The sequence below is a fragment of the Homarus americanus genome, unplaced genomic scaffold, assembly GCF_018991925.1.
Source record: "Homarus americanus isolate GMGI-L3 unplaced genomic scaffold, GMGI_Hamer_2.0 scaffold5773, whole genome shotgun sequence".
In the NCBI taxonomy this organism is placed as follows: Eukaryota; Metazoa; Arthropoda; class Malacostraca; order Decapoda; family Nephropidae; genus Homarus; species Homarus americanus.
This window is the reverse complement of record NW_024717927.1, coordinates 458,993-470,821: the sequence shown is the minus strand read 5'-3', so window position 1 is coordinate 470,821 and position 11,829 is coordinate 458,993. Positions and strand designations below refer to the sequence as shown.

Genomic DNA, 11,829 nt, shown 5'->3' with positions numbered 1-11,829 from the left:
CGGGACTGGGAGGCATGGTGGGCGCTATGATGTTGTCTAGTCCTAAAACGTTGCACTTATGTGTATTAATATGTTGTTTGTTGCCCCTTTTGGCCTCTAAACTTAATGTACCACGCGTTCTTCTTCCCTACAACCATGAAATTCCTTCAAATTTCACACTGAAGGTGTTTGAAGGTGGCTGTTACCAGTGGTGAGGAAATCGTGTTCTTATATTTTAAATTTGTAATCGTTATTATGGGGTTTATTTTGTGGCTCACTGAATTATTTTAACACATGAACTTTTGAAAGCTTGTACACATTGAAAATGGATCCCCTAGACATGACTGGTGACCATTCTTGTTAAACTACCGGTGTGTGTCAGCAGCGGTACAGTAAATGAAACAAGTATTAATATCATGCAGTCTCATAAGGCATCTCTGGGCTGTGTTGGCTGTGTGGAATTCAATATTTTACAATGTAGTATTTTCATGAGGTTTCCTTAAATTTTGTTATAAATACACCAAGTTAGGGTAATGTATAGAACACTGCTGCCACCAGAAGGAGCTGTTCGATTTCTTTTATTATTTTCCACACCTGTTATTATCATTATAGTAAGTATTTTAAAAGGAGACATTTACTAGACCCTCTGATCTAGCCAACCAAAGAAACCTTCCTAGCCGGGGGGGCCCTGTTCCTCCCTTAGACCCCTGCTGTATTAAACAGAAAGTACTTATTTTGATATCTGGTGCCAATGAAAGCAACATTGTTTAAGCTTAAATTTACATTTTGAGGGGGACAAGAGCAGGACCGAGCTTTCGGCTGTTAACAGACAACACGCGGTGACAGCAGATTTTTGGAGGAGTATTTATGGTAAATAATAATATCTTCATGAACAAAGCTAATAGACACATCATTTTAGTGTCATATGATCAGTTTTTCACTGTGTTTTACCCCCACAATTTCCCTCTTCCTTCTTACCCTGCCCACTACAGGTGATTTATGATCATAGAGAAGAACTAAAAAAAAAAAAAAAATGTAAAAAGTACTTATAATTAAAATAAAAAGTAGTTGCCTCTTTCAGAATACATACTAAATTGATAAGAAACATTGGAAAAATGAACAAAATTGAACAACTCCTTCTGGTGGTAGTAGTTTACTCGTAAATTACCGAAATTAAGGTAAATTTGTATAAGTTACCACCCAATGAATCTCAAGAATTTTACCTTTGCGAGAGAAATGTCGTAGAAGAAAGTGTTATAGAATTGTCTGAACTACTGATTGCTAAGATAAAATTCTTCAGATACAGAGGGTGGCAACTTATACAATACTGTCATACCCAAATTAAGTTGTGTTACTGGTGTTGTAGTGTTAGTTAATGTTGTTCATGTTGCAGGTCGTGCTCAAGAAGTGAGGTTGTGTTGCTCACTGAGGTTATAGAGGATGGTTGTGCCAATGAGGTACAGGTGTCTGCCATCAGCCGGTCTCCCTCCAGACAAACGGCTATTATACTGGCCCAAGACTCTGGTAATTATTTCTGTCAGTCTTTTAACCCATTCAGTGTGGCTGGTCTGAAGTGTATCACAATCTGTCACATTTAACAAAAGATTTTCATTTCATGTATGACACATCACAGTGGACTGAAAGGTAGACTGTTTGACTGTTTCATATGTGGCTAGTCTGCATTTAATGGGCTAACTACAGTGGTTGATTATATGACTGCAATTATGTTTGGGTGAGACTACAAGTTATGTTATATATGCTGATAACCACAAGGAAAAAGAAAACACAAAGTTCCCAAGCGCTTTCGTGTAATTCACATCTTCAGGGGTGAGTACAGACTAAGGAGAAATACTTAACAAGGCAAATATATATACAGTAGAGGAAGGTAAGATCAAGTCCACAATAGTCAGGTTATTAGGTAGTGACCCGACTAATCTTCAAAAAGCACCGCAGTAGTTGGTAGTCAGGTCAGAGGGTAAGATGACCCAACCTTCTCACCTGGTTACAAATCTTCTTAATTACGAAATTATCCAGTTTGTACATAACATTACTCAAATTCATGTTGATGGATTCGGTATGTTTAATGAGACTGGATTCTATAATGTTCCTACTGTCAATTGAATTACAAGGTAATATTGAGGAGGCATTATCCCAGTCAATGCATTGGATTCCTGGCCTGTCCTAACACTATATTTATGTTGTTTAAGTCTAGTTACAAGATCTTTACCAGTCTGGCCTAAGTAAAACATATTACATTCCTTGCAAGAAACCTTATAAATGCAGCCACCTGTATTGTTGAGGGAGTTCTTGATTAACATTTGTTTAACAGTGCATGAGTTTTTAAATGCCACATTGACGTTCCAGGTTTTTAGTTGTAAAGGAATTTGAGAGAAATTTTTGTGAAATGGTAATACTAAGAGATTCTTATGGTCATGGGTGGGCTTGGGATCGGTTCTATAAAAAGATTTCTTATTAATGTTCAGGCATTTGTCTATGAAAGATCTAGGGTATTTAAGGTTCAAGCCAATATTACAGATATATTTATATTCCTCATCAATGAATTCCGGGCTGCAAATTCTCAAAGCACGTAAAAACATTGTTGAAAATACTGACTGTTTGACTCTATTATGGTGGGCAGAATAATAATGAATATATGAACACACATTAGTAGGTTTTCTATAAATACTGAACTTAAAGGTGTTACCTATTCTGTGGATCAGACAGTCTAGGAATGTGGTGCTAGTCATAAATGTTGAATGCTTTATCACTACAGTATTTCTTGAATTGTCTTCTGATACTCCGACATGTCCCACTTCTCTTTTGGACATACTGTACTGTACTGTATACTGAAAGCTGTAAAAGATCATTCGACTGGTTGTGATACAATTGACGGTACTGTACTTGTGATACGGAAAAGTGTGTTGAATGGTGTAAATGGAAGAGCATAAAGGTTACTTAAGGTGTTTATGAGTGATGCAGGCAGGATTGTGTAGCTACATGGAAGAATAATGATGAGCTAAAGGAACATTTGGAAGGAGAGTGAGATAATTCTGTGTAGAGGAGGTTGAGTAGAAAGGTTTCATCAGGATTATTTATGTTCTACTTGGTTGACACTTTAAGACCATTTGAAGTATGATTAACTGTGAATATTTATATCTTAAACTAGCCAAATAAATCTTGGTTTTGACTCGCAGGAAGTGGTGGAATTTTGCGTTGTGATGTTCTTGTTGATACCATTCACCGTCTAGAGATCGTGACAACAACGAGAGAATTATACGTGGAAGAAGCGCCAGAAGAGTTTGAAGTACGAGCTTATGATGACCAAGGTAAGTCAAGAGCTGGACTAGGTACTGTACTGTACAAATGATCTCATAGTTGTTTGTGATCATCTTACACCTCTTTCATGTACAGTACTCATAGACCACGCCTGTTGTTTATAGTTTATTATACATTCCGTACGTAACGACGTGTTATACCTAATGTGAGAGATGGTCATACGTGGTTAAACAATAATAAATTAAAAAATCAGATTTCACAGTGAAGGATCGTACGAATTAAGAATGGCTGATATATTGGTACAGTAATTTCCCTGTTAGCCGGGATCTCTGATCCTCGGAACTCTCCAGTAGTTAGAATGAATTTTGAGCCTTCTGGGAAAATTCTCCATTTTGAGCATGGTAACAAGTTTCCGAGGATGGAATCATGTGCATTTTCCAGAAAAATTCCAAGAAGATCTCTCCGTTCTGGTCGTGGAAACAAATTTTCCGGGATTTCTGAGAGATTGCATAAATCACCGGTCCATCCGTACATTTCCCCACGTTCCGGGCACAGTGGTGGGCTATCTGCACGAGTAGCTTTGGCTGTAGACTTGTGCTCTTAGTTCATATTCTGCTGCCATTGTACAAGGTTTTCCCAAGGTTCCAAGCATGCTGTATAAATAGTCCCATACCTGTATGTGTACTTCACATTATTTATAATACCTGTACTGTACTGTATTTAGAATTATTCATTGTTTCCAGGTAATGAATTTACTACATTGGAAGGCATAGAAATGATATGGGATCTTCAGACCTTGACTGACCGAGGCTCTGTAGTGGCTGCCCAGACTGTTCTCAAGTGAGTTGTTTCTCATAACCAAAGAACTGTAGTACACTACTATATATTGCCTTTCAAACTTTTGTTTTATGGCTTCCAGGATTTGATAGACTACTTTCATGAATATATCCAGACAGAGCCTGGTCATTTGAATCATTGATTGGATTAGAATAAAATTTGTTCACAGCTTTTTTTGCTGATTCTGAATGGGCAGAATCTCTTGACTCAGAATTCAAATAACTTGCTAGAGACGGCAGCTTCTGTTTCATCAAGTTATTTTGCGGATCACTGGACTTTTCTTCTTGCCCATGTAATGTGAGTTCATGTATCATGTACTGTGTAGTTTGTTATGATTACATGTTAAGCCACCTGGTCTCTGACTCCTGAGGAATTACCACATGATATTAAATGATAATTTTGTTTGATATTTACACTTTACATTTAACCTGCAGGTTCATGACCTTTGATGAGTCACCATATGAGATGCCACCCTCTATTGCCCCCCTTGAGGAAAGTGGTCGCATGGGTTACATGGCCCTCATTGAAGGAAGACAAACTGGCTCAGCTAGACTTTCTGTCAGGGTTGCTCACCCGGCATATAAGGTTACTATATTAAATTATTTTTTATGTCATAAAAAAGGAGGGTTTTCTGCTGCACAGTAGAATATATCTTGCTGAACATCCAAATACTGTTGACAGGTCTTGCTCAGTTTTCCCTGATGCTGTTGCTAACATTACTCCACACTCCCACTTTGTCATTGTTGATTTTTCACATGTACTGTACTGTACTGTACTTCATTTTCTTATTCTTAGAATAATTCCTTCATAAGTAATACAATTTCTCCAAATTTTGTCATTTCCTTGTTTATCCTTTCTTTTAATGAAGGAGTCTTTTGCTTAAGGTTAAGTCTTGCATCTTATTCTTTACTTACTTTTCACCCTTCCAAACCTTTCTGTGCTCCAGTAGTGGTGCCAGGTGGCTGGAAAACAACAATCTTCCTTCATTTACAGTTTCTTCCTCTCCACAAGGCCCTTCATGTCCATTCACTGTACTGTATTGCTTCACACAACCCAGCGTCACCCATCTGCAGCATGTCCTTCCCCAACAAACTTCTCTCTGCCATACTTTCTGATCATGCACATATACTTTTTTACCTTCTGGGTGACTTTTCAGTTGGTGCACACAAAGCTGTGCAGTGAAAGAGGTCACCAAGTTAATATTTGTTGCGTTCTTATATACATTTTGTGGCAACACATAGTAAAGATAAAAAGTTCTCTAAACTGCTATCAGTGTGGTGGTTCTGTCCTTAACTGCACTGTTTCAAAGTGTAGGCAGAAGGTTAGTAAATCACTGGTAGGATTAATGAAATTATGCAAGTTTCTAAAAAATTTACTTTGTTAGCACATCATCTGTACAGTACTAGAACGTGTGACTGAAGTGACTCATGTCTTAGCAATATAATTTCCTACCAGTCTTACAAAAAATGGAGGATATACATTAGTTGAAAATATACTTGCCTTGAATGTAAAGGTTGTTTAACTGTATGCCAAATTCTTTACAGCATCTTGCTCCATCATCAGTGAACCTAATGGTTGTAGCCAACTTGCTGCTTGATCCAGCTGATGTGTATGTCCTGCCTCACACTGCAGTTAAGTACACAGTGTTCCAGCTCAAACAAGGACACCTCTCCACCATTGATATACCAGCATCACAATTCTACTTGCAGGTGTGTAACTCCTTGCTCAGGTTTATAAAACTAATTTGTAGATGTTTGTTAATGATTATTGTTGTTATTACATTGTTGTTACTCTATTGCTCTAACAAAAGGCCTTTTGTTTTTGTTGTGTTTATTGTTTTTATTTTCTTATATAATAATTGTCTATTTGGTTTATATCTCTAACTTCCCTTTAACCTACATTCATGAAACTTTCACATAACAGGCAGTTATAATCCAAGTTTGACCTCCATGAGTCCTCTGAATTTATTTCATGCTTTAACCAGTAGGGAGCCAGGTGTGAAAAACATGGAGAACCCATTACAGTACAGTATCTTGATTAATATTCTTCAAATTTAATGCACAAGTTCTGTACATGGTGTCATTGTCTGTGAGGTGGCACTTTTTATTCTGCCATCAGGGTTTTGGTGGCACAGTTTATCTGGAACTGGCCTGTAAGAATACTGAGAAGTGAATTGTGAGAATAATGTGTTATTGAAGTATTGTAAATAGAATCACACTTGGAAGTTAGACTTTTGTTGTGGAGGGTAAGGACCTTACTCTGGCTAATGTGCAACAACTCTCACACAGTTAACATTGTAGTTGCAGTATCTAGGTTTGCTTTAATAATTTGGTAATGGAGAGTTTTATTATTGTGGTAATAGAGTATTTAATAGCCCTAAATTTCTTCAGTTCACAATTTAATTAATTTCATCCTTCGTACTACACAGGTTGCAGATACAGAAATTGCAGAGCTCAACGACGACGGAGTCAGTATCACGGCCAAAACCCTAGGCACAACACAGGTAACCTCAGGGCAACAACTGGAATATTACTTTGACCCAAGAACCAATATGTTGAAGTTTTTATTCAGGCTTAGGGATTGAAGTGTGAAGTTTTGTCAACTGGAATATAACCTTGACCCAAGAACCATTATGTTGAAGTTTTTATTCAGGCTTTGGGATTAAAGTGTGAAATTTTGTAAGAAGTTTATTGCAGACTGAACAGGCTATGGAAGGATGGCATAGGATATTTTTGTATGATATTAGTTGTTTATAGGGATGAATCATTGTTCTGAAATACATCTTATCCTGACAGGTGATTCTGAAAGACAACAATGTGATCTCCTCAGAGCTGGTGAAACAACCAACTGCCAACATACATGTTGTAGATCCATCATATCTCATCATCTCCATTGAGCCCCACAACAACCCAGCTCTTATTCTTGGCAGGCGCTACGCCTTCATCGTCAACGTCTATGACAAACAGGATAATAAAATCTTCTTGGCAGATGTAAGTACCTGTAGTAATTATTTGGATTAGAATGATCTTACTACCACATTACCTCTGGATATTTATTTCAAGTTGAACATTCTTTTTTGTCATGGTAGAATTCTAACAGTACAGTCTGTGCCTTTTTAACTGTGATACAAAGGTGAGTATATTATATTATAACTCTACCTGTCATACCCAGTACAGTACTGTACTTTTTTTTTGGCCATTTACGATGTCAATTTGATGCCCTTTGAACATAAATATGCATTGAGTAGGTCAGGTCTAAGTTAAGTGTCTTGAAGCTTATTAATTCCATATCAAATTTATGTTTATTTCTTGTTGACATTTTTGGTCTAGTAATTTTTAAGCTTGGTGTTTGTAACTGCCCAAATTTAAGTTCTGTAGATTAGTTTAAATAATTTTAGGTTCCAGCTCATAGGTTGAAGATATACTGTATAGATAGTACTTAATTTTCACACATATTGATATGGTAATGAATATTTGAATGTTGCATTTATTTATTGTTAATTATGATTCTCTATTAACTGTTTCCATCTCAGTTTGTGGTGAAGACTTGTTAACCTAACGTCCATATAGCTACCTAGGTAAACCGTTGCTTAGTTAATGGCATATGGGTAATTTCACACACATCTTACTTCTGTACTGTTAACACATTTATAATCTTAAGTGATGGTTAAGGTAATTGCTGAATACTGAATTAATTTCATTATTCTGTCCTTGTGTTTCAGAATATAGTAATGGAGACAACAGTACCATCTGAACACTTTGCTTCAGAATATGTCTCCAGGAATGGCTCTTATGTGTATGGTGTAACTATCAAGACGGGAAAAACTAAAGTTCAGGTGTGTTGTGTGGTTTATCGGTACCTTTTTTTAGCCTCAGTAATGATTTTCTTTAATAGAGTTTAGGGTCTTGGTGAGGTGAGTGTTTCCAGGTGTGAGTTGAAGCTTGTATATCTAACCTTAGGGACTGGCCACAATGATTGGTCAGATCTTTTCTTATTAATTTGCTCTATTTCATTTAAGACATCATTTACCATCATTATATAACCAAACTATAAATAAGGTTAAGTAAGCTTGGTTTAGGTTAGGCTAGTTAAGATTAGTAATGATGCTGTTCATTTTAAGTTTGTTTTATGATTGAATACAGATTGACTTAAAAAAACAAGAACTACTGTACAGTATTTAGATATTTTATTTTGTCTATGTGTATTAATAGTACTGCTTATGTTATTTAATACACAGGCAACTTTAACAGCAATAGAAGTGGGAGACACCATTTTAGAAATTACTCCACCTTTGAAGGCCAGCCAAGAAATATCGATATTTGACCCCATTGCTGTGATACCACAACGCACCGTCCTGCCGTGGGATCCAGTCACAAAACCTGTCTACAGTCTCAACCTAACAGTAAGAATTCTAGGATCATTATTATTATTTGATATCCATCTTTGTATTCTGTAAGTCAGTTTTCATTCTCATCTGCACTGAGTGGAAGAGGTGTAATGAGGGGGATTTAAGTAGAAAGTATTAGATAGAATATTTAGTGGAAGGCTAAAGTGAGGAAGTTTGCTAGCGTGGCCGGTTAGTTATTTTGCTGTAAATACGTTCTTAGGGGAAATCTTTCTCTAAACACCGCTTTCAGTGCAACTATTTATTTATTATCTCAATGACACAGACACATGTATAGCAAATTATATCGAAGTTACTAGAACATTATATTTATGTTACTAGACACTGACTCTCGGACACAAACATAAAATTAATACACTTCCCACCGTAAGTAACTCACCCTATGGATAGCTCTGACAATGACTCACGTGTGACCTGAGGGAGGCCCAGCAGGTGCTGTTGAAGGGAGTGCTGGACTATGTCTCCTGTGGGAGACTCTGCTAGCTGGGGACGCGGTGTTGGGGAGGGAAGTCTCCCTCCCGACCTCGAATAGAGACGAGCGTGACTCCGTCTTCTGTCGAGAGTGATGTGAAAGTGATCTGCCGTGGAAGGGGCTGCAGGGCCTTTATATTGGAGGAGAGCCGGCAGATGACCTCTCCTAATTAGCACTAAACTGGGTGTGTCTAGACAGCTGTGTTTGCCTAGGTGTGTGGTCATGTCACCAGTCGGTAATGCTTCCTAATTATTACCACCCGGGTGTGTCTCGGCTGGGTGTGGTTTCTTTAACTCGGTCATGTCACCGGGTTAGGCTAATTGCGTGGCGGTGAGGACTCTGGGTCAATGTGACTGACCTCTCCTGGGTCAGGTCTGGCCAGCTGTTTGCCCAGGTGTGGTTGTAACACGGTCATATCGCAGGGTTAACTTAAGTACCTTGTCTGTGACCTCTCCTGGGTCAGGTTTTACTGTCACTGTGGGGTGGGTCGCCAAGTGGGCATCTACTTACTGTTATATGTGGTGTTGTTCTCTGGGCTGTAAGCTGTGGTCTGATAAACAATCATTACACATGAGAGACATAATGCCCTCAAACCCTTTTTGTATTGTTTATTTAATTTTTTTTGACGGTATTATTTTTTAAAGCTAAGCCTTTGTGATGGTCTTCCACTTAACTTGTAGTTGTGATGACCTCTGGATATTCTTGAGTGCCTTGAGTCTTGTTGAATGGTACACCATCAGAGGTGGTCCTTAGAGGCATTAAACCTGGGTGTGAATTTTTACTCTTTATGTGCTCTTGTTTTAAGTTCTTTAGCTTTCCAAACTCATTCTTCTCCTATCATTGTCTGCTAATATGTATGCTTTTACTCTTGCTGTGGTGGTGGGTGCCTGTCATGCAGTCTCCCTATTACCATATGTGTGCTGCTGTGATGTTCCTGTTCAAAAACAATATTATTTGCAACTTGTAGAAAATGTTTGTTATGTTATAGGTTGTGGGTGGCTCTGGCAGTGTGTTGTGGAGCAGCAGCAACACAGAAGTTGTTGGAGTATCACAGATGGGTGTGTGCAGAACCAAGGCATATGGGTCAGTATCTGTTACTGCAGCCATGGTGCTCAACCCACACAACAAAGATGCTGCTGAGGTATGTAGACTTTGATGTGTGTGTCTGTGTACACCTTTGTGCATATTTTTTATAAATGTGTATATGTATTTTTGCTATAAAAAAGAAACAAGATAGAATATGTGTCTTCTATATAATATGCATGGATATAATGAAAACATGAAGAAAGAGTCATTGAAGTAATGATGAATGAAAGAATGTGGATGATCTGGCTTTCAGCCTTCAAAAAGAATTTAAGGGTAAAGGAGAAGTCTGCAGGGTACACTGAGGGATGTAAAATTATGGGTGTTTGAAATGTGGAATTATGTGATGGAAATAAAAGTCTCAGCCACAAAATGATGTTTATCAGAATAAAAGAATTGTGTTGGAAATTTGACCCCCTTCCCTTATCAACAGTATTAATAAACTCTGAACTACCTGTACTATTGTGCCAAGATCTTCCCCATATACTGTACCTATTCTGTTTCTCGGTTCAAAGGGTTGTCAGGAAACCCTCCTCCTTGTGGGAATTTATTTTCCACAGCAACGATACTCAAACACTTGTTCTGTGATACACATTATTCAGTGGACCCCAAGAGTAACAATACTGTACTGTACTGTAGAACAATTTAACATACTGATACTGTACAAGTGAATATTTAAATAATTAAGGTACACTACTGACCTCCTGGATAATATCTATAAGGTGGGTTAGTTGTCATAAAGCAACACTGAATTGAGATTACAACCCATATGTGGTAAAGTGTAATGTAAACTTTCCCCAAATTAATTATTGAAACTAAAGGTCAACTACTTCCTTACTGTAACACATGAATTTTAGGTGATCACTAAAAATTTTCCTGTTATGTTATACTAAAAGTCAAGACGACTAGTATAATAATACACAGAAAAGTATTTAGTTGTTGCAAGTTGTGATCCAATCTGAAGAAAACTGAATCCCATCACCTTGTTACCATGTTAAATTGTTGTATCAGAACATCCTCAACATGACCATAATACAGTACTAATAATTAGATTGACTATATACAGTTGCCCTGAGACCACCTAATGAAGAAACAATTGGACTTTAATAGCCCCAAGATGAATATGGATGACACCCCCTGTTGAACATCATAAATATTTCAATTACTAAGTTAATATTGTAAGAAACAAATTAAAACTATGATGACAGGTCTCTATAAAAATATAACCCTTAGCTGTGAAGTGCAGCAGTATGTAACTGTATGAAAAGTTTCAGTCTAAGAGATGAAATGATTGTTATAGGAGATTTGAAAGTTAAACTGGGTGACTGAGATGTAAAAGGAATTATTGGGTGAATATGGAGTGCCAGGAAGGAGGACTTTGGAAGTGTGTTTACTCTTATAACTGTCAATTTTGTCCAGATTCACATTGTAGAGGCTATTGGCTTGGCTCTGTTGGAGAGTGTTGTTGAAGTTGAGGTTGAGGAGAAACTACCCCTACACGTGGCCTCCTACACCCAGTGGGGAGACACCAAGGTGCCCTTCACAGTGTGTCACCAGTTGCCTCTAAAAGTAGAGCCTTTGGAACTCACCTTCATTGCTTTGCCAGGTATGTTTCATAAATATTTTGATTTTGTCATTGGCTATTTTACATTCATGGATACATATAGACTTTTGTACAGTATGTGGGTGTGTATGTGGATGGTGGATGTGAGCATAATGGAAGGAACAAAGTAATAGGGGGAGTCAGAAATGTTTGAAGAGAGGGAACTCCACTGTC

At 37.7% G+C, this 11,829-nt stretch overlaps 1 protein-coding gene across 6 annotated transcripts in view; it reads left to right on the top strand.

Annotated features, from left to right (window-relative positions):
* LOC121859072 (nuclear pore membrane glycoprotein 210-like) overlaps positions 1-11,829 on the top strand; it is a 44,811-nt gene continuing 32,982 nt past the window's right edge. For all 6 annotated transcript variants that reach the window (XM_042355744.1, XM_042355743.1, XM_042355742.1 and 3 more), the window contains exons 1-12: positions 1-190; positions 1,373-1,503; positions 3,174-3,305; positions 3,999-4,095; positions 4,527-4,677; positions 5,637-5,801; positions 6,521-6,595; positions 6,888-7,082; positions 7,814-7,927; positions 8,330-8,494; positions 9,958-10,110; positions 11,472-11,658. In XM_042355744.1, coding sequence (XP_042211678.1) covers positions 15-190; positions 1,373-1,503; positions 3,174-3,305; positions 3,999-4,095; positions 4,527-4,677; positions 5,637-5,801; positions 6,521-6,595; positions 6,888-7,082; positions 7,814-7,927; positions 8,330-8,494; positions 9,958-10,110; positions 11,472-11,658 — 1,741 coding nt within the window. In that variant the 5' untranslated portion in view covers positions 1-14. The remainder of the gene's footprint in view (positions 191-1,372; positions 1,504-3,173; positions 3,306-3,998; positions 4,096-4,526; positions 4,678-5,636; positions 5,802-6,520; positions 6,596-6,887; positions 7,083-7,813; positions 7,928-8,329; positions 8,495-9,957; positions 10,111-11,471; positions 11,659-11,829) is intronic.